The following is a 27,221-nucleotide window of genomic DNA, read 5'->3' as shown; positions in this document are numbered from 1 at the left end:
CAGCCAGGCACTGCAAGGGCAGCAAGCTCCAGGTCTGAACTCATTCTAGCCCTTAAAACATAACCACGAGGAAGAGTCTGATTTGCTTTGCTTCTGGGCAGGATTTCAGGTCTCTTTGTTGAGAGCCCATCGCTAGCCTGCTCCCAGCAGGGCCATGGTTGGCTGATGATGGAGCAGGGATGGCTGCGGTACCCCTCGATCCCACTCAGGCATCGAGGCCCTGTCGTGCTGGGCACCGTGAGAACGCGGCATCCGTCCCTCATCATGGGACATGGCCCGAAAAACAGTGGATTGTCATCTGCATTGCCCCCGACACTGCGTTAGTGTCACGTTATCATTGATAATGTGGCCTTGTAAACCCTGTCCCTTGGTTTGTGCTGTGCACAGAGTGAGCCAGCTCCGGAGCTGTGCTCTGATCCCAGTCTGTCGGAGCAGCCCAGCTGATTTTCTCCCCCCCGCCCCGTAGCGTTTCTGGTTTCTTTTTTCTTTTGCTTATTTATTTAGTCACGTGTCTTGGGGGATCTCCCTTGGTGTCTGTATTATATCTGGGGGGAGGGTAGGTTTTGCCCTTCAAAACACTTAATGGCAGAAAGGCTGATAGAGACTTGGGTTCCCATTAAGTGCCCAAGAATCACGTTCCCGTTGCTGTCCATGCTCCCACCTCCCACGTCCAGCTTCGCTCCAGCCCTGGCACAAGAGCCATGTCCTCCGCACTTCCATGATGCACTGGTTAACTGTTCCTCCTACCAGCGGGATCGCCTCATGCCAAGGGCTTGTTGGCCTTTCAGTGCTTCCCCACCAGCTAGGCAAAGGGATTTGTTGGAGGAGATGTCTCTGCACCCGGGGACAGCTTCTCCCCAGCGGGCGATGCACCCTCCTGGGCTGCCGGAGCCGCGGGCGAGCCTGCTGACAGCTCCTCCGCTTGCTGGGCAGGAGGCGGCGTTCCTGGGAGCCGCTGTGCCACTGGGGATCTCTTGAGCAACTCAGCAACGTGGCAGCTCTGTGCCTCCTCCCGGGGTTTGGGTTTCCCTTCCCCTCCTTTGCAGCTGCTCCTGACAGCCCAGCTGGGCTTGGGCTCCTGCTCAGCGGCGGGGGCACCCCCAGCCATGCTGCGGGGTGCTTGTGTGCGGCCATTGATGGCGATTCCTCGCCCTTTCCTTGCCAAATCCCAAGGCCTCCGCCCTCTGTGCCCATCCTGCCATTGGTACGGGCTTTGTGGCTGTGGGATGGAGCAGGGCGTCAGGCACTGCCAGCCCCCTGCCCTCTCCCACCCTGTGACAAACATCTGTGCATCAAAGCTCCCAACCAGCTCAGCTCCACTGGGCTAAATTTAAAGTTCCCGTCTTTCTGGGAAGCTGAGCAGCAGACAAATATTTTCTCAAAGCCGTAAGTCCCTCGGGGAGCAGCCTGGCCTTGCTGCTCCGGGCGCTCAGGGCATGGCAGCCCAGCTGCGAGGAGGGTCGGAGCTGGCACCCACGCTAACCCCCTCCCTCTTGCTCCCGCAGGTTCATGCAGCATCCAAAGAACTTCGGCCTGATCGCATCCTTTCTGGACAGGAAGGTAAGCCTCCCTGCCTGGCTTTAACCTCCCTGGCGCTCCCGTTTCTCCATCACGCGGCTCGCTTTGGTGCTGGAGCAGCCGGCGGGTGCCGGGCACCTGTGGGCGGTGGTGGCTCAGAGCCCCGGGCATGGTCCAGACGCCTCCCGGCTCCCTGCAGAGCCAAGGGACTGAGTCAGCTGCGGAGAGACAGGGAGCTCAGCGCCGCGAGATGTGTGAATGCATCCAGCCTGGCGTGTGGGCGTCGTAGCCCACCCGTGATCTGCCTCGGGGAGCTGCTTTCCAGCATCTCCTGGAGGCATTTTGCACCATCCGGGCTGTCGCACAGGGGGTGTAGGCACCCGGCTGTCCCGGCACAAGGCGGAGGGGTCCCCTCTTTGCTCAGGGAGGGGATCTTGAGGGTGGGCTGAGTCCCAGTTCATCCAGCGGTTCGGGTTGGTGTCATGTACGTACACACACCTCCTCTTGGTGCTGAGGAGCGGTTTGCTTACAGGAGGGACTGACCATTCCCAGGCCTCTGTGTTCTGCTTCTTGGACTTTTCCTTTTTGCTGTTAATTGGGCTGATGGAAGAAAGGTTTGAAAAGGGGATCTGAAGGAAGAGCGAGTCTCGGGTCCTGTTCTGAGCAAGCCAGATACCTTCTGTGGGACAGGCCATACGGGCAGGTCCCGGGCAGACCTGGCCTGGAAGGACAGTGATGGACCTGGTGTTCTGTTGAGCAAGAAACACTCAAGAGCTGCTGCTTCGCTGGTCCTTGTAGTTAGTTGCACCCTCTGACCATCTCATGCAGTGTTCCATCCGTGCAGTGTCCACACGCCCTGGGAGAGCCCCGCTGCTTTCAGGGGGTGGCCTGCGGATGTCCCATCCAGCCTAAGTTATTCTCTGATTCTGCACAACTCAGGCTGGGGAAATAATTTATAAGACCTTGACTTTCCTGTCCAAAGCAGCAAGCAAGCAAAGGCCAGCAGCAACCGCATGCTGCTGTTGTCACTGTAAGACACCAGGCTCTTTTCAGCCTTTCCCACTTGTTAAAGCCGAAAGCGGTGGGACTTGGATGATGCTCACAATCCAGTCTGTGTTCCAAGCTGTAAAATGTCTTCTAATTTTATTTGTACTCGTTTGTATATCAGGCTGTAATTATGATACAGAACGCATCCATTATCCTGTTGGAGAGAGATGCAAAGTATGGCTCAATGTAATGAATTAATAGATTTTTAAATTGCATTATAAAAAAAATAGTGATCTTAGCCCTTGGAACAGATGACTGTAAGTTTTTGTGTTCGCGTGTGTGTGTATAATCAGGGCTAGATTAGAAAGGGATCCAATTAACACTTTAAAAGTTGCAATCTGTTTTTGCAAATGGTTCCACTCCCTGCAGAGGGATGGGGAGAGCGCAGCCCCCGTGCACCCCCGGAGCACGCAGCAGCGCCCTGCTCCCGGGCGGGTGGCGGGTCTGCGGGATTATTTCTGTTCACGCGAGTACTGATGCTGTATGTGAAAGTGTTGCCCAAGACCAGTGTTCAGGTGCCCACCCAGTTCAGCAAAGGACTTTCCCAGCGTGGCGTGCTCTGTGCTGTTCAGAAGCAGAATATGTCCCAGCCACAGCTACTTGTTTTCCTAATGTGTCCGATCGGGGATGGAGCTTGTGGAGCTGACCGCTGGAGTTGGAGTTGGGATGGTGGCTCCTGAGCGCCGGGATCTCAATCTGTCTGCGAGAAAGTCGTGCGCGCTTGAGCCAGCGAGCTTAATGGCTGGAAACAACACGAGCTGACAGTCGCCTGGCAGGTTGTGCCTCCCATAACCGCGACAGAGGGTGACAGGCGGCTCCCCCTCTTCTGCCTTTAGTTGCCACAGTCATCTGGGGTCAGCCCTTCCCCCTGGTTGGCTTCCAACACGGGGTGCTCTCTGCTCTGCACCCCGCCTCCGTGCGCCTGCAGGACGGCCCTGCTCTGTCCCTTGGAAGAGCTGAGCCTTTTCACTAGGGCAACATGCATGGACCCCTTCTTCCAGCTCCACCGAAGGGCTTTGGGAGGGAGGTGTGGGGAAGCCTGTTCGGGCTGCAGATCTTCAGAAGCAGCACGAGACCTGGCGGTGGCAGGGCCTGAACGCTGCTCCTGGAAGACTGCGCCCCGACAGAGCAAGGGGCCGGGACCTTCTGTTCCCTGACTTGCCCGTGTCGTTGCAGACGGTGGCAGACTGCGTCCTCTATTACTACCTGACCAAGAAGAATGAGAATTACAAGAACCTTGTAAGAAGGAATTACCGGCGGCGTGGGAAGAGCCAGGTAAGAGCTGGAGGAGCACGTCATCCCTCGGGCTTTGCAAGGAGCTGCAGCACATTGCGCTCGCAGCTTCTCAGCAGCACTTTCTGTGGGCACCCCAAATGCTGCTTTTCTCCCCTCCCCAGATGGAGATCTTGTTCACAGACTGCGATGGGGCTGTGGTTTTGCTCTGTGTAGCTTTTCAGAACATGCTGTTTTCTGGCAGTTGATGTTTGTCCATCCGCGTGCCAAGGTCACAGTAGCTTTAAAAAAGCAAACAACAAACCCGAGATGCTTGAAAAAGGAGATGGAGTGAACGCAGAAAACCTGGCCACGCATCAGAGGTTGCCTGTGCAGCCTGTGGCTCCGTGCGAGAACCAAGTGGGGCCCATTTCTCTCTCCCCTCCAGAGATGGCATCTGGCACGCCGATGGGGACGGGGCTCCTGGGAGCTGTGTGGGGGTGCTCCTGCCTTGTGGAGCCTGCCCAAGGCTCATCCTGCGGGCAAAGGTATGGGAGGAGAATGACTTGGGTGGGAGTGACTTGTGGTGACCGCCTGAGCAGGGGCATATAAATCTGTCTGAAGTGCCAAAGGGTGTCTGAGATCCCCGTGGGGGCTGGCAGATTTGGCGTGGAAGCTAGAGGAGACCCTTAACCCTTTGGTTAAGGATCAGGCAGGTACCTAGGGCACCATGAGGTGCCTGGGGGTAGGTGACTGAATTAACCCTTGCCGTTACCATGGCCAAGATACAAATCTAGAGGTGACCATGTCAGTGTTGCTGCTGATACCACGATACCCAGGTACCCAGATAAGCGCTAACCTTTTGGGCAGGTACCTTGTCCCCAGGAATGCTTTCAGCCAGAGGAAGGTCCTGCTGGTGGATCCCCAGCTCCATGAAGTGAACGATTAGCCACGTCACGAAGAGAGTGAGATGACCGCAAAGGGAGTATCTCTCCAGATAACGTGGGGATAGAGATGGAAAAACTGGCCTGGCCTGTGCCACCAACTGACATCAGCAGCTCCTCACGCTGCATGGCCATAAAAAGCAGCACTTGGGTCTAGATCCCGATTGGGAGGCAGATAGGTAGCCTCGCTCCAATTTGATTTCTGCAGCATTAAGACATCAGAATAGCTAGCACATGACGAATGTCATGGACGGGGCCCAGTTTTCCCTTCTTTTTTTTCAGAGACATTAGAGATGAATAAAGCCCTATTAGATTATCCAGTCCCTCTCCCAGCAAACACAGGGTGGTTCCCTCCAGTACATTTTTATAGTGTTTACCATGGTCTGTTTTGTTAGATCACAGCAACTAGAACATGAGGCCACATTTGTTTCTTGTTAGTGGTGGAGACATCCAGCACAGCTCATTCTGGTTTCAGTGTTAAGTTGAGCAAGTAACAAGTGTGGAGGGAGAGAGGCAGTCTAACGCTCTGCTCCGCATCTCCCTACCTACCCACCCCAGCAGCCACCTGCACCTAGCAGGTACTATTTGTATTTTGGCTCTTAAAAGTATCCAAAGCATCCTTGGCTGCAGAATTTCCCGCGGCGTTTGCCCTCGCTGATGAGTCTGGTCCAGCCTGGGCAGTCGTGATCGTGTGCCGCCGTTTGGAGCCTCGTTCAGTGCCAGCCTTTGGAAGCAGGGACTTGCTGCATCGACCGTAATAAAAGGCAGGACTGTTTTTGTGAGTAAGGGATGGCAATATTTGTAAAACATTGAGAGGCAGAGGCTGCTGGGCTCTGAGGGAAGTGGATTGCACCTCCGCTGGAGCAGAGCTCGACCAGGTTGTTATTGATTTTGAAAGAAGAGTCAGATCCCTGAGTCTGGGGGGAAGATGAAGCAGTGAATATTTCCTGAGACTGTTTGATGCTCAGGTGGAAGGTGGGATGTTCAGAGGAGCTTTAAGAGCCAAGGGCTGGCTGCACGAATAACAGTAGGAGAGAGGTGCAGAACAAGAGCTGCTGCATACAATCCAGCCTGGAGCAGCTCTCCCCCAGAGATCTTGGGGTCTCTTGAGATGCACACTTTGTGCTGTGATACCCCCACTATTTCCATACGTCGTTTGCATCCGTTTCCCGCGAGGCTGCGTGCAGAGGAGCGCTGGAAGACCCTTCGTGCAGGCCTGGGAAGGGCACGGTGCTGTGGAGGGGGGACAGCAGAGGCTGGTGGGGCAGCACGGCTGGCTCCGCGCCGCAGAGGGAGGCTGTGCTGGGGAGAGGGTAATTTTAGGGTGGGATTTTAAGGTAATGAAGGGAGGAACATGTTGTTAAAAGTCCTGCCAGAAGCTGGTGGGAGCGGTGAAGCATCTCCCTTGCACCCCTTCATGGAGCCGGGGTCTCCCCTGAGCCCGGTGCCGATGGGACCTGCTTTCCCGGGCCAGGCTGGGTCAGTGTGTGGCTGCGCCAACCAGCACGGGAGAGGTTAGATACTGGCAAATCTGGAGGGTTGGGATGGAGGGATGGTCCTGGTGGGACTTCTGCTTAGCGAGTCTCTTCGGCAGCTGCTCAAATTCTGGCTGCGCCTGCAGAAGGTGTGCTCACGTGGGAGTAACCATCCCGCAGGCTGAGCCAGCACCTTGGCTGCCCATCCAGCCTCCTCGTTCCCCCGGGGTCCTAGATTATTTTACGCCGTGCAGGTCCCTCGTCCTGTTGCCCATGTGGCCTCGCGACGAGTCAGGGCTGTGGCTGGGGAGTTGTGGCATTGGGCCCCTGCACCAGGGGCTTGGCCACTGGAGATGGTGATGGGATGAAGGATGGGAGAGATGGTGGGACAGCGCGGGGACGGGCAGCGTGCAGGGAGGAGACGGGGCTGCGAACACTCTTCCTGCAGCATCGGGAGACGTGGCGCCGTGTTCCTGGCGCTGCCCGTGCTCTGAGCACGGATTTTCCTGCTGCTAAGGGTTCAAGGAGTTAAACGCCAAAAGTGAGATTTAATTGATTTGGGGGAGAGGACGAGAGGTTGACTTTTCTATCAGATGAGAGGAGCAGATGAGGTCTGATACAAATGGCATTTCAAGTGGCCCTATGCTGTTTTCTTGCTCCTTTTCTCACGGAGGGGTTGGTGGTCTTATTTGCTCTTGGAGGCTGCGGGGAGCTTGAGAGCGAAGTGGAGATAATTACACGTAGAAATAAAGCTACTCTGGTGTCAAGACTATCATTGTGGCCTACTTATTAAAAGTCCATTAAAAAATAAGAATCCCACTGCTCCCTGGCTGATGGTCCCCTGGCAAAGGATATTTCTCATAAAGCTGCTACTTATTGCTAAAAATCTCCTGCCAAGAGCGGGGACTTCACATGGTTCTGCTTCCAGTTTGTCAGAAAACGGAGCAGCCGCCCGCTCCGAGGCAGGACGCATGCTCCCGGCGCGCCGCCTTCCCCAGCGCCGAGGAATGAAAGGCGCTCACATCTGATGGATCATTATGCATAATATTCAGGCTCCCAAGATGAAGATCCTTTCTAAAATAATCTTCCACGTTTGGGTATGAAAAATGCCATTTAACCCTGAAAGGGGGGGAATCAATGGGAAGAGGAATAACTTCCAAGCGTGTAATTTCTCACTGAAAAAAAAAAAAAAGTTTGAATGATGGTAAAATGATCTGATCCGATATTTAATGTACAGTAATAAGCATAAATTTGCATGAGCTTGTAATGAAAAGCCCTTGCATGGATGGGTTGCCTGGGGGGCTGTCGCAGTCGCTCTTCAGGGTTTTTCAAAGAGCATTTCTCTGCGAACACCCCTAATTCTGTAGCGGGGGGGAAGGGGGGGCACCAAAATTGAAGCTAGGCAATTAGCGCCATGTGCTTCGTTCTTCGGGCAAGCTGTTCAGCCGGGCTGCGGTAGCGCAAGGTTGGGCTGAAACCGTGCTGGAATGCAAGTGACTCTATTGCAACCTAATTATTCCGTGTGGAGTGTGGGGTTCTTATTCCAGAATAAATTCACTTTGATTTTTGGAGTGGCGTTGCCCACGTGGCAGTGGAGTGGCCTCAGTACGACGATCGTGCTTCCCGCGGCGGTGCCGGTGCATTCCTGGAGGGGAGAAGCTGTGGGGCTCCCGTGTGGTGCTTGGATGGGGAGGTGGGCGACCGTCCCACCAGGCAAGGCTACCGGTGCTCTTGCCGGCGGCGGTTTGGCTGTCAGCGGCGATGGGCGGCCGGGGGAGCCGCCTGCCCGCCCTGGGGATGACTCAGAGGTGGATGAAGTCATGCGCCGCGGTGGACGGACGCGGCCTGCAGGACATGCCGTCACGCCGGTCCACTTTGGCGCAGCTGCCAGACGGAGCTCACGCATTCCCCAGCGAAAGCGCCCCGTGCGTTAGTGCTGACGCTTTCAAGGACTCGCTCCACGGCTCCCGGGGGGACCGGAGCCGCCCGGACCCCCCCTTCCTCCGCTGGGGAGCGGTGCTGGGGCCGTGCCGGCGGGGCGGGGGCTGCGGCGTGACCTGCCCGGGCGGCCGGCGCGGTCCCCTGCCAGGGCTGACGGCCTTTCCCAGGCCCACCCTCTTCCCTACCCCCTGCCAAAACCCAAATCAAATTATCCGTCCCGACGGCTGTCCCGCCCTCCCCAAACACAAACCATTCCCCTCGCCGACGTGGATAAACAGCCCCAGCCCGGATTTTTATAAACAACCCATTTTACTCTTTTCACGGAAGCGCCGTCCCAGCCGGCAGGGCTGGCAGGGGCTCGGGCTGCCAGACGGGCTCCGGGGCTCCATGTTCCCCGTCCCCGGTGCAGGAGCAGAGCATCCACCATGGTTCAGCCTTGCCCTGCCATCACCTCTCCTCCGTCTGTGAGGATCAGGTCCAGAGCTCGGCAAACTGCCTCTTACACCACAAACTGTGCGGGTGCCCCCGCTCCGTTAGCCACGACGGCTAATGAGATGAATGGTATTTATTTCTGGGAAGCATTCGATTTTCATCAATCCAGGGAGTGGCTCCTCATTAGTGACAAAGGGTCTGACAACTTCTCTTCCAGACGTGGGGACATGCTTGTCATAAAACCCTGCGTATCACGCAGAAACAGCCCTGGATGTGGTCAGTAAACTTTGCTGCCACAAATACCAATAAATTATTCTGCGTGCATTTAAGCCTGCGCTGACTTGAGCGCTGTGTTTTAAACGGCACTGAGATTATCAGCGGAGCAGGCAGGGGAGAATGGTTGTGGCTGCAAAGAGGGCTGTAATGGAGCGGTTTGCGTGGTCGGAAACAACGCCAGGGATGCCAGTGCTGGGGCGCGGGTTCATCTTCTGCTGGTGGGATGGGGATGTTGCTGCGAGGTGGCCCTGCTTGTCATCCTGTCCCCTGTCATCCCACCAGCTGGGCCAGGTCAGCTCACTGCTGGGACACAAAAGGCATTGGATTTGGCTCATTTTCTGGACAAGTCTGCAGTATGACAGCAGTGCTGGTGGCTGGGGAAACCTGCCTGGCCAGGCTGGGGGTGCAGGACCCATGAGAAGAAGTTAAACCCAGTCCTGGTCCTGCTCAAGTGCAGCCTCACGAGGAGAAACATCTCGCAGAGCATTTATCCTTTGGGTGTTTGTGTGCGTGCTGCTCAGCGCAGGCTCTCGCTCTTTAAATCTACATCTCCTCGTAGCCAAAAAAAATCCAGACAAAACCAGCTAATCCCCAGAATCCTCAAATGGGCTCCAAAAGCATCCTTATGGAAAGCAGCGGGCTTACGGCGAGGGCGGAGGGTTGCACTGGAGCATGTTTGGAGGCAGTAGGTCCTGCTCAGTGGCTGGCAGTATGTGACTTGCAAAGACATGGGTTTCCATCAGGACAATGGTTGTTTCTGGGAAAATACCCATTTCTTGTGCTTTTCCTACAGCTCGGTGTTGCTCTGTTGCTTCCCGGCTCACAGGGCAGCCTGTGCTGGGGGGCTCGCGGGTAAGGGTTTGGGGGCTGCAGCCTGTCCTGCGCTTTGCTGAGTGTTCTCTGCCAGGGCCCCCGTTCACCTTCATGCCTCCAAACAGGAATGTCCGCCTGTCCCCTCCGGGGTGCCGAGATTGCCGGGTACCGAGCGTGCGGTCGGGGCTGGTAAAGGGCTGTCACTCAGGGGCCATCACTGCCCTGTCACGGGTGAGGTTGAATGTTGGGGTGTCTGCGCAGAGGAGGTGGCGAGATGTGAGACACGGTGAATTTTGAGCTGATATTGATCCTGTAACCCTCCATTGGCGCCTGCTCTTTCGGTCTGGGCTCCTGTCGCTCCCAAACCCTGTCCCCCAGGTATGCCCCATAAGGTGCGCCATGCCCATTCCCCCATTACAAGCACGTTGCAGCATTCCCGCACCCCTGCCACCTCTCCAGGCCGCATAATCGGGCAAACACCATGGAAACTCGCATTCCTGAAATCCCAGCTGCCGTTTTGGGGGTGATTGAATGAGAATGATGTGGCCATATTTGGGAAAAGAATTGAAGGATGCGTTGCTGCAGGAGAATGGCTGCTCGGCCCCCAGGTCCCAGTGCGGCCTTGTGGGCTGCTGGCAGCGTGGGGACAGCAGGGAGACCTGCGGGCTTGGAGCAGGGACAGGCACCGGCAGGCAGGGACACACAGCCACTTCCCTCTGGGGTAGCACCAGCGCAGGCTGCCCATGGACCGCTTGCTGATGGACCCTTTGGCCACCACAGCTGGACTCTTCCATGTGGCTTGATCACGTCTGCAGTTAGCGGTAATAAAATAGTCACTTAAAAGTGACGTGAACCCCCCTGTTCTGCTTGGCCCCCGAGTTCAGACTCGTGATTCTCCAGCAGCAGGTCGATGCATCCTCCCGGCGAGCGCTCACCACCCCTGTGCCCACGTGAGTACTCCTCAGGACGGGGATTTGGGATGCGGGCTGGGCAGTACCAATCCCAGCGGGAGACCTGCAGCGTCCTCCCCGTGGGACAGGGAGTGACAGAAGCGGTTGGATTTTGGGATGAGTCCTTTTATCTGTTGCTGTGATGCAGGATTGACTGGAACCAACAGGAAATAGGTTGCATCATTGCTCAGTTGCTTTCTAAAGCAGGCTCAGCTGAAAACCCTGGAGAAAGCTGCTTCCACGAGGATGTGGGGCTTGCTTTGCCCCCGATGCGTCTGTGGCATGCAGGGATGCTGCTCTGCATCCCGCGAGCCACCCACCCGGCACCTTCCTCTGTCGGTAGGGCTCGGAGCGGGGTTGGGACGCGCCCAGGGGGCGGCAGGCAGCGGGGAGCAGGGTAAAGCAAACCACAGGGAAGAGAAAACATGTGTTCCCCGACTGGGACAGAGCGAGGGCTCATCTCCATCGCCTCCAAATGTTATGCTCTCTTCCCCTCGGGTCATTTTCCCTTCACGAGCAATCAAATCACTTTTTAAAAAACTCAGCGGCGACCCAGAAAAGAAACATTTCCTCTTATGGAAAAGCCCTTGGTGATTTAAGGAGGGATCTGAGAGAGCAGGGTCGTGTAAAAATTGCCTCTGTGTTTCACTGAGATCACGGAGCGAGCGGTGGGAAGGTGTCAGCGCCTGCGGTGCTGGGCTGAGCTGCACAGGGGCCCCTGCCCAAAAGGCTCCCATGCCCAGAAGGCTCCTGGTGCCACCTGAGATGAGCCCACACTCAGGTGCGTGCACCAGACACACTTGTGCCGTGGTTTGGCGAGTGACGCTGAAGGGTCCAGCATCCTCACAGTCCCACAGCCGGCCCCTCTCCTCATCCCCGGCATACTTCTTGCCCCCAGGACCAGCAGCCTGGGTGCTGGCACGGGGCTTTCCCAGCCTGGCTGCAGCTGCTGGCGCTTTGCTGCTGGCACTGGATGTGTTTTGTGGCCTGCGGTGCTCATGAGCCGTGCTGGCGAGTGTGCACGGGGTCTGTTCCGTGCCTCCCGAGAGCTGGGCACGGCCCCGGCGTTTTCCATCTCTGCCATGTGATGATTGCTGTCTTGCAGAGCGTGCTGTTTATCGGCGAAGGAGCAGCACAGCTCTGGGCCATCGCGGTCGGAGCAGAACCGAGCGAGCCTCATGCTCGCTGTCGTTCTCCTTATCAAATCTGAGCCTGGCCCTTTGATTTTTCAACTTGCTTCCGCAGCCAACAGCATCAAACCCAGCCCCTGGATACAAGCGATCAAAGCCAAGTCGCCGGCAGACATTCCTCTTCCTCTCCTTGTTGTTTTGGCAGCAGCTTGTTTTGCTTTGTGGTTTCTCCCATGAGCGGAGGGTGCCGTGCGCGGTCGTGAGAAGCCAAGCTGCGCGGCGGTGGGTGGCAGCAAGGGCTGAGGCGTTCCAGACCATCGGATCAGAGACTCCAGGCCCTGGGAGTAGGTTATGTGATACATACATGTATTTCTAAGCCATCCTCCCTGTGCTCCCTATCCAGCCAGCCGCCGGGGGACAGGCAGGGAGATGCGGGGAGCACTATTTGCAGTGGCCATGCGGCGTCAGATCTTGGCAGCGGGTGCCTCAACCTCTGCGATGGCATTGGCAAGCGGGGAAGGATGCTCCAGGGGAGACCTCGGGTACCTGGGCAATGTGGTGGCTAAAGAGGAGGCTGGTGCTGTGGGTGCTCAGTGAGGGGGTCCCTGCCCTGGCTCTCGTTGGTGCGACCTGCCGGAGGGAGAGTTGGAAAGCAGGTGGAAGGGTGGATGCGGGTGGTGGAGGAGAGGGGACGCTCCCCAGCCATGACTGTGTGGTGCCAGCCCTGCTCCTGGCAGAGATGCTCTGGGCAGCGTCCCGCGGGGCTGGGGAGAGGGGTGGGAGCTGAGTGCCAACTCCTGCCGGCTGTGCCGCAAGGAGCACAGCGCATCCTGCCCCACAGTGCCCGTTGCGGACCCTGTGGGACGTTCACGGTGATGCCAGCAGGCACCCACGCACACACGTGGCCATCGCAGGCGTGCTGGAGCTTCCGGAGAAGCAGCAAAGCAAACCCCAGGCGTTCCTGGCCAGCGTAGCGTAGGCCTTTTGTCTTCGCCTTATCTCGAGCTGGTTTTAATTTGCAACTCCCCGATTGCGTGCAATGACCTCGGCCTGAGCCTGCTCCGCAGCCGAGTGCCCCTGGAGAACATCATAAATGCCATTGATCTGAAGTCACCCGAGGAGCCAGCGCCCCGTGCGCGGGAGAGGCGGCACGGCTGAGTGGGTGCTCAAGGGGACGGGGCTCACGCCAGCGGGGTGCAGGTCTCTCCAAAGTCCCTGTTGATGCAGACTTTGGTGCGACGCGGTGGGAAGAGGGTTGGCACGTGTCACTGCACTGCTGCAGCGACCCTGCGGCGAGGGCTGCAAAGCCACCTTCGAGCAAAAACCCCGGAGCTCGCTGCCAGCGGTGCCTGGGGATGGGCTTGGGTGGCACTGAAGTGAGCTGCCTTCTAGCTCAGCCCTCGGCACAAGGGTATAGATGGTCATGGTTTGCTCCCTCCTGGTTTAAGGAGCAAGCAGGAGTTGGTGGTTTCTGTGGTGTGTTCATCTTCTGTAAGAGCCCCGGGCACTGTAATGACAGCAGTGGAGGTGATGCACCTGCTGGCAGCCGCACGGCATCCCCGCACAGCCAGTCCGCCCTCAAAACCTGCCCTGAGAGAGAGGAGATGTCACCCCCAGCCAGCACTTGGGCGTGGGGACGGGCTCTTGCACAGTGCCGTCACTGTGATCTGAGCCGGTTCCCTGCCAGCACGTCCGCCAGCAAGTGGTGTGTCCGGGGGTGGCAGGAGCTGGTGGTCCTGGAGCAGGAATGGGTCTCCCAGGGGTGAGCTCAGCTAAACATCGTGGGGAGAGGTGCTGTGAAATGGTGGCCGTGCCTGTCCCCAACAGGACCAGGGCTGGGGAACCGAGCCGTGCTGGCAGCAGTGATGTTTTGGTGCATATTTTGAGGGTGCTGCAGAGCAGGGGCAAGGAGGGACTGGGAGATGGTGCGGGTGCCTCTGCTGCAAGGTGCACGGTCCAGCCGGGATGCCCTGCGGGCAGCGAGGGAGGTTTCTGCGTGGGGCTCTGGCGCGGTCCCCTGCCGCAGCCCGGCACGTCTCGCCTCGGAGGGGCTGGGGAAGGCAGGAGCAGTTGTTTTCCGGAGGTTTGCAAGTTTGGAAAATAAATAGCCCTGCGCCGTAGGTTAAGCTTGGCATCCTGGCGGATTAATCACGCTGGCTGCAGCCAGCACTGAGAGCCCCGGTGACGAGAGCTGTGGTTTATAGATGATGATTCATCGACTCGACTTAGAGCGACCACGTTATTCCAGCAGATTGCAAAATCATAAGAGGAATGTTGTGGTTAGTTTACGGCTTAACTATGCAAATCGTCAGGAAGCCTTCAGAGCCGGAGAATGTAAGGCGCAGCGCGCCCGGATGGCTGGGCGGTGAGCAGGGGCCGGGAGCCGGCAATGGGGCTGTCGGGGACCGGCCGCTCACGGGAGCCGGGGAGCGGGGAGGTGAGTGATTTGGGGGGGGAGAAGAGTGATCTGGGGAGAGATGAGGCTCGGGAGCTCACGGGGAGCATGCGAGGAGGGTACTTGGGAGGCGGGGGACACGCGGCTGGCCAGGAAGGGGTTTCCGGGTGGTTTCACCGTCTCTGTGCCAAGGCAGCAGGCGTCTCCATTGGGGCTGGGGAGGGTGAAGGTGGGGAGCTGCTTCCCCCACCTCCTCCTGCCCTCTCCTCCTGCTTCCAGAAGCAGGCAGAGCCTCAGCAGAGGAAGTAAACAGAGTGGGAGGAGCTGCACCTCTTCCTCGCCGGGGCTTTCTCCCAGCCAGACCCGCTGCCGGGACGTGCAGCGAGTTGGTCGGTTCTAAGCAGGGCCAGTGTTTCAGGGTCCAGGACCTACCTGGAAGCCGGTGTCCCCCATAAGCGCGCTTGGAGCTGGAGCTTTGCGGTGGCTGAAATCCCTGCAACATCCCAGCCTGATGGAGCCGGGCGAGCTGTGTCGCTCCGGAGGGGAGCCGGGCGCCAGGGCCAACATGTGTGCCTGCCCGTGGGCCCCGGCGAGGGGGTGGCCAGCAGTACCCGCAGTGTTCCCGGGAGGGCTGGCAGCCCTCTGCTCCTTTCCAGCTGCTCTGGGGCCGGTGGGAAATTGGGGCAGAGGTGAGCAGATGTTTTTAATTACGGAGCGGCTCGCAGGGAAGGAGGCTGCCCGTCTCCGTGGACTCAGAGCAGGATCAGCCTCTCGCTCACGCGTGCGATTTTGTCCCGGGGCCTTTTTAAATAAACAGGATGTGTCGGCAGCAAAAACAAGCAGCAGCGATGCTGAGGAGGAAGGGCGGTCCGGCGGTTAGAGCGTCTGACCTGGGAGGGAGGGACAGCCCTGCCCTCTGCCACAGGCATCTTCCCTGGCCTCGGGCACATCCCGTCACTGTCTTGTGCAAGTCGGGGAGCAAGTACCTGCTTTGCCTCTGGGAGGTGGGGTGCCTCATCCCCGGGGGGGTGGAGGGGTGTAGGTGGAGAGAGGAGCCGAGCAGTTTTAGTGCTGGCCTTTGGCGTGTCCGCTAAGAGCTGACCCACCTGCTGGTCCACCTCTAACCGGGGCAGTGTGAATCAGAGGGAAACATCGGCTGGTAATTGGGGAAGCATTTCCTGGCCTGTCACGCTTTGGGATGGCGTCCCGTCCCTTGAATCATCCAGAGCTGGTCCGCGTCCAGCACTAAGAATAGCCTCCCCGTGTGCCGCGGGGGCAGCTGTGCGCTGGGAGGGGGGGACCGGCTGGCTCGCGGGTTCCCGGCTGTGACTTCCCAGTGGTGTGCCGTGGCTCTGATGCTGGCCGGTCTGAGGTTTGGGGTAGAGCACGTAGCATGGCCGAGGTGACTGCCAGGGTTGGTCCCCAGGGGGAGGTCCCATCTCTTTTTCTCGCGTGCCACTTGTAGCTGAGCTCTCGCCCGGCTTCATTTGGGACCCTGAGGTGCCTGCTCCCACCCAGAGGTCTGGGTCCTTCAACCAGCCCCACGGCCTCCAGCCCAGCCCATGCCTCCTGGGTGGGATGTAAGGTGGCATTTGTGAGCGTGGCTGTCCCTGGAAGTGCTTCCCGAGATGCGTGTGGGGTGCCCCGCTGTGCAGCCAAGCCCCAGCACAGGAGATAAGCCATCACTGCGTGCGTGTCATGGTTCAAAGCAGCAGCATTTGGCCAGGAGCCTTCTTCAGATGAAGACATGAACACAGCCACAGGTGGAGCAGGTGGCAGTTTTCCCTGCCGTGGCCTCGTGGTGACGATGCTGCCCGATTTATGCTCTGCAGCCCGTTGGGAGAGGGCTGGCAGGTGAGAGCCCTCCCGTCCCACTGTGCGCAGGGTGCTGCGCCCGCCCGGCCATCGCTCCTGGCATCGGGCGCCCTGCGGTGGCTGGAGCAGGGCAATCACTAGAGGGCATCCTTGGATCGAGATGCTGCTCTGCAGTGGGAGAAGCCCTAATTTGATGTCCCACCAGGCTGAGCTCGAAACCTCTGTGGGAGCAAACCCAGAGGAGAGGGATGTGCAGTGGCCCAGTGCAGGTGGCCCAGTGGGATTTGCTTGTCCTCGTCGTGACGGAGCTCCATGGATGCGTCCCCGGGCAAGTGCTTGCATTGCAGCCTGAGCCTCCATGGCCGCTCATGCCTCTCCCTGCCTTTCCACCCCTGCTTTTGCAGGCTGGTGCGGGGAGCTCCCACCATCACCACCATCCCAGCCTGTTCCTCTGGGGAGGAGCTGTGACAGCTGCTCAGGGGTGACAGTGCCTTGGTTCGAGTGAGCATGGAGACAAGATAAGACGATGCTGAAGCTTCCCTTGGGAACCCTCACCAGCCTGATGCTGGGGCTGGGACTCTTGCGGTTGTGGCTGGGTTTACGGCTGGAGGAGAGCTGGATTTGCACCCCAGGGAGCTGGGATCTCCAGGATGCAGGGTTTCCCTCATCCCTCTAAAGCAAACATTGACAACAGGGTGGTAGAAATACTGCGAAACTCATCTGGGCTCCCCTCCCTTGCCAAAGCACTTGGTAAAGGGAACACGGGTGGGTGGTGACGGCCGGGGCTGGGGCAGAGCCTGCCCAGAGCCCTGTGCTCCCATCCCAGCCCTCGGAGGTCACAGCCTTCGCCTCATGGGTATTTGTCTGGGCTGAACCCATGCCCGGGGTTCACCAAGCCGTGACTCATGGGGAATCAGAGAGTTCAGGGCAGTGCCGGGGAAACGCGTGTGACAGATGCCCCTTGCTCCTCTACCACCAGTGCAGGCCTGCCCGCCTCCCGCTCCGGCGGACTCGCCGGCTGCCCCCGGCTTCTCCCTGGGTTTGGGGACTGGCGGGGCAGGGCTGGCGCTGTTGTTTGACCAGTTGCTGCAGGAGATAGCCCGGTCCCCATGCGTTAGAGATTTGTGGACACCAGAAAAATCTTCAGCAACCAGATGCTCATCTCAGCCATTCCCCAGCTCTTCCTCCTCTGGATCCTCCCCCCCCCGACTTCAGATCCCACGGAGCCGTTCCCGGGGGTTGACGGGGGCGTGAGCTGATGTGGTGCGGGTGTCCTGGGCACGTGTGCCAGCGGGGAGGTGCCGCGGGGGCCAGCGAGCCTGCCACGTGGGCGCTGCCGAGCGGGGTCCTGGTGGCACAGCCACCTCCCCCCGGCATGAGGAGGAATTGAAAGTTCACAGGGTTTCGGTGGTGGCAGCGCCTGTGTTTTAAGGACTTGTGTTCAACCAGAACCTGAAAGAATCAGAAGCTTTTTTTGCTGCCCATTTTGATGGCTCTGCACTTGTTTTAGCGCCAGCCCGTGGGGGCAGAGGGTTTAGCTCGCCCCCAGCGCTGCTGCTGCTGCGGGGTCGCCCGTGTTCAGGGCAGCCTCCCAGCTCCTGTGGATCGGGGACGAGACGGTCCCCCCCGGCTCGAGGGACATGGGCACACCTCCTCTGCATTTGCTGAACAGCTGCGTGCGGGCCAGACCAGGCCGCTTGGGGTCATACTTGCTGTTGATGAACCCACTTTAAGGCAATTTTCCCTGCTGTTACATCACCGAACCCTTTCCCAAGGGGTGGTGGAAGCCCTGCAGCTTGGGCAGGGGCCGGGTGAGCCTGGGTGGGTTTCCTGGAGCGAGCAGCCTTGCATTAGCCAGGAGCAGGATGGTTTAATAAATCATTTCCGTCCCTAATTTCTACATCTCTATGAAACGCCTTTCGTTTGCCGGTTGCTAGAGGGAAGGGAGGTCAGGGGAACCAGGCCCCCCAGCATCCTCCTTCCTGCAGCTGTTGAAACAAAATCCAGAACTATTATAATCGCCATGTCCCTCCCTCGGGTACTGCAGCGCCTTCGGTCGCAGCGGTGTTGGGGCAGTTGGGTGCACGGCCTCTGCTGAGGGTGCCAGGCGGTACGGAGCAGGCAGGGAGCCGGGCATCTTCCCTTTTCAGTGACATGGAGCCATAAACTTTCCCCGGGGGGTATGTCAGATGCTTGAGAGAAAGATCACAGCGTTGGTATTGCTGAGCCTCAGGGCATCTCTGGTGCCCCCGTCTCCTTCGTGCTCCAGCAAAATGCATCCCACCAGCTGCAAATCGCGACCGACGTTGCTAAGCCATCATCTGCAGGGAACAGGGGGGTTGTTCTCACCTCCCTGCCTTCCCTCATGTCAGGTCCCTGCTCGCTGTCTGCAGTGTGGCCTGACCCCAGGGGAGCCGCCGGGGCTATCCCGCTGCCTGGAATGGGAAGCAGGAGCGCGGCTGCTGTGCCTGATCCCGAACTACCTCCGATCTCCCCGGAAAGCTTTCGGCTCCCGTGGCCTCCATAAGCACCCTGCCTGTACCCGCTGCCTGCAGCGCTTCTTCCTCTTGGCCGCTCGCCCCCCAGCATTGTTTCACGGCGTTTGTTTAGGTTGGCCCAGGTGCTGCGATGTATCCGCCTCCGCACTGAGCGTTTGTTTTGTTTTATGTCCCTTGTTTTGCAGCAGCAGCAGCAAATGCCCCGGAGCAGCCAAGACGAGAAAGATGAAAAAGAGAAAGAAAAGGAGAAGGAGGGAGAGAAGGAGGAAGACAAGCAGGAAACAGAAAACGACAAAGAAGAACTGACAAAGTAAGGAACGGCTCTCCCTGCCCTGCTCTCCTCCGTCTCCAGCAAGGGCTGGGCATCGGGCTGGGGCTGCGGCGGTGGGATGCCGTGGTGGGATGCAGCGCTGGGATGCTGTGGTGGGATGCATTGTGGTCCAGGGCTGCCTGACCCCGTGCAGGACTATGTGCACCCACCTCACCTCCTCCGCCCGGAGGCAAGGGCAGAGCCTGCTTTTCTCTTCATTCCTCTTCCCCACTGCTCCCAAACTGGGAAAGCGACTCTGAAACCTTTTTTTGGGGGGTTGTTCTGTTAACAAAACGGACCCGCAAAGCCCCTCCGATTGTCCAAAGCTTTTGCTTTGTTGCGAGAGCCTCCGGGAGTCGGAGGAGCAATCCGGGCACAGCCGAGCGTGGCACTTCACCTTTAGCTTTATTGATGGCAGCGTGAGCGCTCCCAGATGAAGGGCTTCAGCCAGCCCTGCCTCCCTCGCGCCGAACGGGGAGCATCAGAGCCGTGGTGGGGAAAGGTTGGCACGCAGACCGCTAGCTATCTGTAATGGGCTTAATACTTGGTTTAAAAGAACATCTGGCTTCATTATATCTAGGCTGCTAAGACATTTACCAGCAGGTCCCTTTCAGGAAGATAAATGAGGAGGAGGCAGGGATGAATTTGAATGGTCTGGTATTAAACCTGTCTCCGTCAGGTCTCTGCGTGCACTTGGTGGTGGAGTTGCAGCCAGCTGCAGAAAGCAAACCCCACCGCAAATCACCCCACCGCCAATCCAGCCCGCTCCCAGCCAGGAAAAGAGCCTGCGTGTGCAAAAAAAAAAATGCAGACCTGCCCCCCCAAAAGACCAACAAAAAAAAAAATAAATAAAACCATCCTCAAACACGTGCAGAGAAGTAATTGCTTGACCTAAAAATCAGACCAACCCAACAACGTTCTTTTTTTTTTTTTTCTTCCCTCCCTGTTTTTACAGGGACAAGAACGACGACACGTCCGGGGAAGACAACGATGAGAAAGAAACCGTCACTTCCAAAGGTCGCAAAACCGCCAACAGTCAGGGCAGGCGCAAGGGCCGCATCACCCGCTCCATGGCCAACGAAGCCAACAACGAGGAGGCGGCCGCCCCGCAGCAGAGCGCGGAGCTGGGTGGGTACCGGGGGGCGCGGGGATGGGGGGAACTTGGCAGGGCTTTTGGGGTGTCCGCTCTGCTGGGATGGGACAGCACCCTCTTCTGCTCCCTGCTCACAGAGGAGGGCTTTCCTGCGTGAAATCCTCCTTTTCGGGAGGGCAGCGGTGAGGTTTCTCCATCCCACAAATTACTCAGCGCGGTTCGCCTGGATGAACCAGAGGCATTTGCAAGCCTGGGTTGTCCTGGCTGAGCGTTAGTGGGTTTTAGGGCCTCAGAGGGAAAGTATTGCAAAAGACAAAAAGGGAAGCTGTCATTTTTAGCAGCGTGTTGGCTGGGTTCATGCAGGGCTCGTGCACCTCCTGCACCCAGAGGTGTTTTTCCCTCCGCGGCAGCTCGGGCTCCACGTACCCCCAAGCTCTGCGCCGGAGCCCACTCTGCCCTCCTGGGCTTGCCTGGGTCTCTGCCAGTTCTCCTGCACTCTCTCTTTTCAAATTTACCTGGAGTCCGAGCAGCTGCAGCCTGCGGGGTCTGTGTCCTCCCTGGCCTTGGGAATCGGGATGGTCCTTTCCTCATCTCTGCAGCTGAAGGACGTGGTGAGGAGGCAGTGGGTTACAGCCGCTCAGGAGCCTCCACCCTAGCTTGCAGTCGTGCCGTGCACCCCAGGTTGCGCTTATTTTGCCCAAAAAGCAGCGTTTCCCATGCTGGTCCCCAGTGTCCCTGCTCATCTCCCCCATCAGTAGCCGGCCAGGCACAGTGGTCAGTATTTTCCGAGGCTGCAGGGTGGCTGAGCACAGTGGGAAGAGGCCGGGAGCCCCTTCAGCGCGAGGTGGATGAGGTGAAGCGTGCTGCCCGTGACCTGGCACCCAGGGACCGCGGCTGCAAGTGGTGGTTGTCCAGAGCCATGGGATGCCACCGTGTCTCTCTCGGCCTAGACAGGAATTCACGGCAGCATCCGCAGCCCCATATCAGGTGCATCTGCCTCTCGCGTCTGCAGTATCAGTAGTGGTCACCCCAGGAAACTGCTCATGCATTGACTTAAAGAAGCCAACGCATCAAGGAGTTTGCCTGATTTTCTTCTGTTTTATACTCTTATCAAGGATAAAATTATTACTGCGCTACCTAAGGCAAGTAAAAATAAAAGCAGGGTGACTCCGCTCGGTTTCCTTGCTCTGCAGTTTCTTGCTTGTTCTGTTCCATGTGCTATAAATCACTCGGAGGTGTTTCGCCTCCCTGTTCCTCTGCTGACAACTGGCTGAAGCCTTGATTGCGAGCGCTCTGTTTTCATATAGATGATATAAATAGCTCCCAGCGCAACGGAGCCCTGCTCTCCCCCTCGAACTTGTTAAGCAATGCTGCAAAGAAGCAGCAGGTAATGCCAATAGCTTAGATGGGATTATTTTTATTTTTTTTTACCCCAGTACCTCAGAGTCTTTGATAAACTTCACTGCAAACACGGGGAAAAGACTTTAGACCGTGTTAAATTGGGAAGAGGGAATGGATCAATTCCAGTGACATATCTGAGCAATTGGTTTCACTTTATGTCTCTCCAGTAGTGCTTTAATTTAGGTTGGCTAAGAAAGTTATTGCATTTTAAATACCAATTGAACATTAAAAAACAACACAAAACCGTATTGTGGTTTAACTGCAGTGTGCCGGAGCTCCCCGTGGGCATCTGTTTCATAACTGCGCAACCTCAGTAAATACCATTAATCAAACCAAACGGGCCGTTTCTTTGACGTTTCTTTACCATACAATAACAGTCACCCTCAAGCTGAGCGACGGGCCTTGCGCAGCGCGTTGGGGACACTCGCGTTTACATAAATGAGCGTGGTGGCCCCGGCTCTGCCCGCAGCCAGGGGAAGCGGCGAGGTATTGATTTCCCTCCCTCTTGGCTGTCGTCCTCGGGGAGGCATGGCGTTTCTGGGGGAGGCGGTGACCTGCGCTGACTTCCAGGAGGTGACACCTGCAGCCGTGCTCAGCCGGCTGTGGAGGGGATTCCTCTGCCCAATGCTGTGGGCATCGGAGCCTGCCTTGTCCTTCGGCGGGGTCTCGGCTTCTTGTAGAGCTTCTTGGAAGATGCTTCCTTCTCTTCTCGCCGGTATCCTTTCTCTCGAACCTATCAGCCTGTTTTCCATTTCAAAAGGACACTGTCAAAACATCTCTCATCACTGTTGAAATAATGCTTTGCCTGTTGTTTAGAGTAATAACCCCTTGGCAGCCTGAGCCGGAAATCTGTTTCCTTACCAAGTTGTTTTTTGCCTCTGACTCACACCCTGGTTTGTTATTGTAGGGTTTGCTCTAGTGCTAGGCTGCCAGCGGCGCTGCTGCATAGTGAAGGCTTTATGCGGGACCTTGGTGTCCCCAGCAGCGTGCCTGGGGTAGGGGAGGCGGGGAGCATCAGGTGCTGACACCCCTCTCCGCCTCTCCCAGCCGGAGCAGCACGTCCCCCTGCAATGGGAGCTGCTCCGGGTGAGCCCCCAGCATTGCTGGAAGTGGCTCTGAGGTGTCTGAGGGCCTGGCGATGGCACCGACGGAGCCTGCGGTCAAGCACGGCCAACACCCTGGATGGATGCGGTCAGCCAAAGTCACCACCGAGGTGACGCTGTTTCTCCGTCTCCACTGAGGGTGACGGTCCCACCCTGTGTCTGCCACCTCCAAAGCACGCAGCCCAAGTCAGCTCCATCTTAGGTACCTGTTGTTGGCTGGCCAGAGTGTGTGGCACCAAATCAGCAGGAAATCTGCTGCCACCCTCAAGCCATCTGGCTTCGCTTGCAGTCCCAAAGTAGAGGTTTTGCATCACCGAGATGCATCCCAAGGGGATGCTGGGCATGGGTTCCTGTGGCATGGAAAAGCCCTGAGAGCCTGCGCTGCCCCAGCCTTCCCTGCAGAAGCACTTTCGCGCTGCACGGCGTTTGTCGTGCCTCCGGGGAACAGGGCGCAGGATGGGGTTTGGGGTTCGAGCATCTCCTCCAAGCTCGCCAAGCTTGCTGGGTCCCACTCACAGCTGACTGCTCTCCTTTCCTTCCTCCTTCCCAGCTTCTCTGGAGATGAATGAAAGCTCTCGCTGGACCGAAGAGGAGATGGAGACAGCTAAAAAAGGTGAGTTGCTTGTTTCTCTCTTGGCTCTGCTGGAGTTAACCCGGCAACCGGGGCTGGGTGGTGGCTGATGGCTGAAGTCGGCGCAGGGTGGTGGGCCTTGAGCCGTGGGGCCGGATTCTGCCCGTCCCGCTGCTGGTTTGTTCCCAGCAAGCCTCAGCAGGGGTTTGGGGAGGCAGGCGGTCACACAGGGAGTATGTTCAGCCTCTCCGGCCCCAGGAGCTGCACCGACACCAGGGGTGTCTGGGCTGTGGCCGGAGCTCGCGCGTGTCTGGAGACGGCTGTAGGAAATGGGGAAGGCACTTCGCCTGTTGCTTTTTGCAGTTTCTGGTGCCTGTAGCATGAGGTGGAGCTTTGTGCTGCTCTCCAGAGGTTCGTGCTATCGGTGCAATCTGTTCCAGATGCGCCGAGAGTGTCTCCCTGCGTTCACGGCCCTGGGATTTAGGGAGAGGATGGTGAACCCCGGCGCTCCGCAGCCACGCGTGGGGGACCTCGCGAGAGCTGGGGCTGTGGGCAGCGGGGGGTGACTTTACATCCTGGCGCTGATTCAGAGCCTTTGCTGAGACCGTTTTTAAAAAAGTGCTGAGTGTAGCACAGCCTTTCTTGCCACTTCCCCTCCTCGTGCCGCTCCTGCGCCAGCTCTTTCGCTGCTTTAATTTTTTTTTGCCAAAGTCACGTCCTGTTGATGGGCTGTCGAGCTCACGTCCCCAGCCCGTGCGTCCCGCTTGCATCGCTGCCGACTCTCCTGGCCCGTTGAGGGTTGTAAATGGGAAATTAAAATGGAAATGAGTGTCGTTTGGGGATGGCAGACGCAAACAGGCGTGTTAGCGGGTTCGGCTCTGCTTGGAAAATGCACCTGCTGCTGGGATGGTGATTACACGTTCTGGAGCGCCGGCTGCCCAGGTGCTGATGGGAGCTGTGGACTTGGATTACTTTGCCTGTGAATATCCCAAAGTGTTTGGCTCACTCGCCTTTAAGCTGTTCCAACCCTCTCTACAGCCCAGTGCCAATCTAGTGCATTGCCGAGCGGGGCTCTCTATAGACGCAAAACTTAATAGATAGGCTTTAATCAAGGAAGCTGGCCCGGGGCCAGGTAGTGGGGCGAGCAGGTGCTGAGCAGGGGAGGGTTGTTGGAGGGATCTTTTCCGAGCACTGCTTTGTTTTGGAGATCGCATCTGGTTGTTAAAAAAAGTGCCTCTTGCTGTTTTCTGCTGGATGCTGGAGGTGCGCTTAAGGAGTCTTAAAACCGGCTGCCAAAGCCTGCGTGGAGGAAGGATGAAGCGTGGGAGCACGTAGCGTTATTCCAGCCCAGGGGCCAGGACGAGGCAGGGAGATTTGCTGGTGTAAAGCCCGATTGCTGATGTTTTCCCCTCCGTTACAACCTGGGAAACTGAGATTGCAACACCAGACTTCTACAGAGAAGCCAAATTCCCCTTTGCCAGGAAGCAGCCGCTTTAATGCTTCGAAGTGGCTCTGCTTGGCATTTCCAGGGACCGGCGCGGTGGGGGTTTCCGACTCGCAGCGGCTGTGAAACTCCGGAGGTAACCTCAGAGGCTGGAGGCGGCGGCAGAGCCCGCTGTGGGCATGGCTGGGCAGGGGCGGCGGAGGCTGCGGGCACCCGGCTCGGGGTGGGCTCGGAGGCACGGGCACCGTCCTCCTCACCGTAAGGACTCAGCCGCCCCAGCCACACTCTTCCCGGGACTGGTACCCGTCTGAGCCCACAGCTGGCTGGTTCGGGGAGTTAAACAAGCAAGATGAGTGTCCTACAGAAGGTCAGCCCTAACACCCCAGGGTGCTTGGGCAGGGGTGGGGATGGTGACCTCTGCTCCCAGCACCATCAGCCAGGCCTTGCCGTCCATCCCCAGCTTTGTTGTGCGTGGCGTGAAACCCCCTGTCACTTCTCTTCAGGGAGGTCAGGGAAAACAGCCCTGGGACAGCGAGACGCCAAAGTCGTCTGCTCTGCTCCTGAGTCGCAGAGCTGCACGGAGACTTTCCAAGCGGGAGAAGGCAGGACTGTGTCTGCCAGGAGAGACAATAAAGGGGAGTACCGTGTTATTAAAATTAACTAGGGGAACGAAAACCTAGCGAGAGGAAAGTTCTTGCTTAATGACACTTTTATTACGCAATAAACTTTGATTCACTAGTCTGTCAAAATGCGCAGAGATTGGGATAATTATGGGGTAGCATGTTTCTCTGATACTGCCTCCTTGCACCACGGCTGCGATCCTGAAAGCAGGAGGTTTTGATTAACCGGGAGTTGCTCGAGGATTTCCCCCCTTTCCCTTCCCGAGGCGAGGAGCGGGCAGCACCCGCTGCTCTGCCGGGCTTTGCCGCCGGGCTGGGCGCGGAGGATTTCGGCAGCGGGATGGGGCTGCTCCTTAAAAGGCAATGTTTAGGCAGCTCCTGCCTTTGGGGGACCCGCTGGCGGGAGCCCACGCAGGCAGGAGTTAAAGGTAGGCTGGCGGGGAGTTCGCTAGCAGCGGGCGCCGACCTGGAGCAGCCGGGTGGGTTTATTGCCTGCCCCCCCCAGCCCCTGCGCTGCGTTTCGCCGCCGGCGCCCGGCGTCGCAGAGCAGCCGCGATAGCGCTGGAGCTGAACTTGATGAACCGTGAGGTTTCGGCCTGACCTTCGTTACTCTTTAAAGTCTGGTATCTGTTCTCGCCCCGGCGCTGGGTTTTTCCCCTGGCGTTTAACAAGTGGTTTTGTTCTTCGGAAAGAGACGGTGTGGAAATGGCAGTTTCTTGCTCACCTGAGGTCCTCCCGTGCCTTGCCAAGGCTCTGTGCTCCTCGCCCTCGTGGCAGAGCCAAGCCTGGGCTCTTTATGCCTTCGCCCAGGCCAAGGAACCGGAGGGGCCACGGGATGGAGTCGGCCTAATGAGGCAGAGGAGGGTTGGTCGCAAACGTGAAAAGCTGATGTCAGAGAGTTAAATAAGCTGTGAAGACTCCCGAATAGTTCATTTTGGGTAGATGTAAAATATTTCCCTGGATACGGAAGGTATCAGTTCTGCCAACAACCAATTCGGAAAGTAAGATGAGTTTTGGACTGACCGGAACCATTTTTTTCCCAGTCCCATCCTGTCCACAAAACTGAAAAGTGGGATTTTTAAAAAAAATACTGATTTCTTCAAATTTGCACACAAAACCCACTGACACAAAAGCCCATGCAGAAGCCAGCCATCTCCCATCGCCTTTTGGACGCGGCTGCCTTTCGGCGTGCTGTCTGGAGCCCGAGCGAGTGGGTAAACACGCGCGAGCGTGCGCTCCTCCAACCCAAATTTGGGTTTGCGCTGTTATTTCTAACGAGCTGCTGGCTGAAGGGTGGGGAGAGGTAGGTCCATGTGAGTCTTCGAATTTTCCTCCATCGCTTCTTCCTGGCAGGGCAGCCGTTGCTCTTAGGAGTTGGCTGCAGCGCAGGCGATGCTGGGAAGCCGGCAGCTCCATACCTTCCTCCCTTTGTCTCCCCTGTGCTCATGCTGGAGCCATCCTCTCTCCGGTTGGAGATATTTATTGCTGTAAAAGCATGCTGATGGCAGTAAATGTGAGCTGGAGAAGCTGGTTTGCAGCCTGTGCCAGTCGCTGCGTGTTGTCCCTCTTGCTGGTCCTGGGGTGGGACGTGCCTTGGGGTCCCCCACCCGCGTGCGCTCTGCTCAGGCTGGGTGCAAGGGGAGCTCAGAGGGAGGACAGCCCGTCCCTGGCGCCCACCGCTGTGGGCAGAGCACCGCCGTCCACCTGCTCCGAGCGAGCCGCGTGTTTGCCATGAAGTTCAGAATGAAGCGACGTGGTGGAAATTATCAGGATGGGGCGGATTGGGTGCCACGAGGGCAAAACTGCATCCAAGGCGGGAATCGGTCACACTTGCGCTGGAGGGGGCTGGGGTCGGCTGCGATCGGCTGCGATCCCATCCCAGACACCCCAGGCTGGGGCTTTGCGGCTCTTCAGCCAAGGTGTCACCCCGGGGATAGAGCCCGTGGTGCTGCTGCCCGCCGTGCCCCCCGGAGCTGTGCTCGCTGCCTCCCTTGGCTGAATGTTTCTTGAGTGTGTAGGAGCAAACTGCGAGGATTTGCTTAGTGAGTGTCGGTGAATGGAACACAAAAGGCCTGTCAGGGGGAACTGCTGGGTAATTACTATAATTTACAGCCTACATTTTAATTTTGAGCGTTATTTTTTCAACAATAAGAGAGCAGGAATAATATCCTAACCAGGTGAAGGGAGAGAGCTGGGCTCACCAGGAGCAGCTGCTCCCTGTGCGCTCGCTGCC

The 27,221-nt window shown here is 57.8% G+C and overlaps 1 protein-coding gene across 20 annotated transcripts in view; it reads left to right on the top strand.

Annotated features, from left to right (window-relative positions):
* NCOR2 (nuclear receptor corepressor 2) overlaps positions 1-27,221 on the top strand; it is a 254,224-nt gene that overhangs the window by 170,645 nt on the left and 56,358 nt on the right. For 17 of the 20 annotated variants that reach the window (XM_063351296.1, XM_063351293.1, XM_063351289.1 and 14 more), the window contains 5 exons: positions 1,506-1,560; positions 3,742-3,840; positions 18,632-18,756; positions 19,712-19,884; positions 22,904-22,966. In XM_063351296.1, the coding sequence (XP_063207366.1) occupies positions 1,506-1,560; positions 3,742-3,840; positions 18,632-18,756; positions 19,712-19,884; positions 22,904-22,966 (515 nt within the window). Of the gene's footprint in view, positions 1-1,505; positions 1,561-3,741; positions 3,841-14,062; positions 14,176-18,631; positions 18,757-19,711; positions 19,885-22,903; positions 22,967-27,221 lie in introns of those variants that run through there. The other 3 variants (XM_063351287.1, XM_063351295.1, XM_063351299.1) reach the window with 2 other exon arrangements.

This window comes from Chroicocephalus ridibundus, chromosome 13 (genome assembly GCF_963924245.1).
Source record: "Chroicocephalus ridibundus chromosome 13, bChrRid1.1, whole genome shotgun sequence".
Classification (NCBI taxonomy): domain Eukaryota; kingdom Metazoa; phylum Chordata; class Aves; order Charadriiformes; family Laridae; genus Chroicocephalus; species Chroicocephalus ridibundus.
This window is presented reverse-complemented; position numbering and strand designations above follow the sequence as displayed.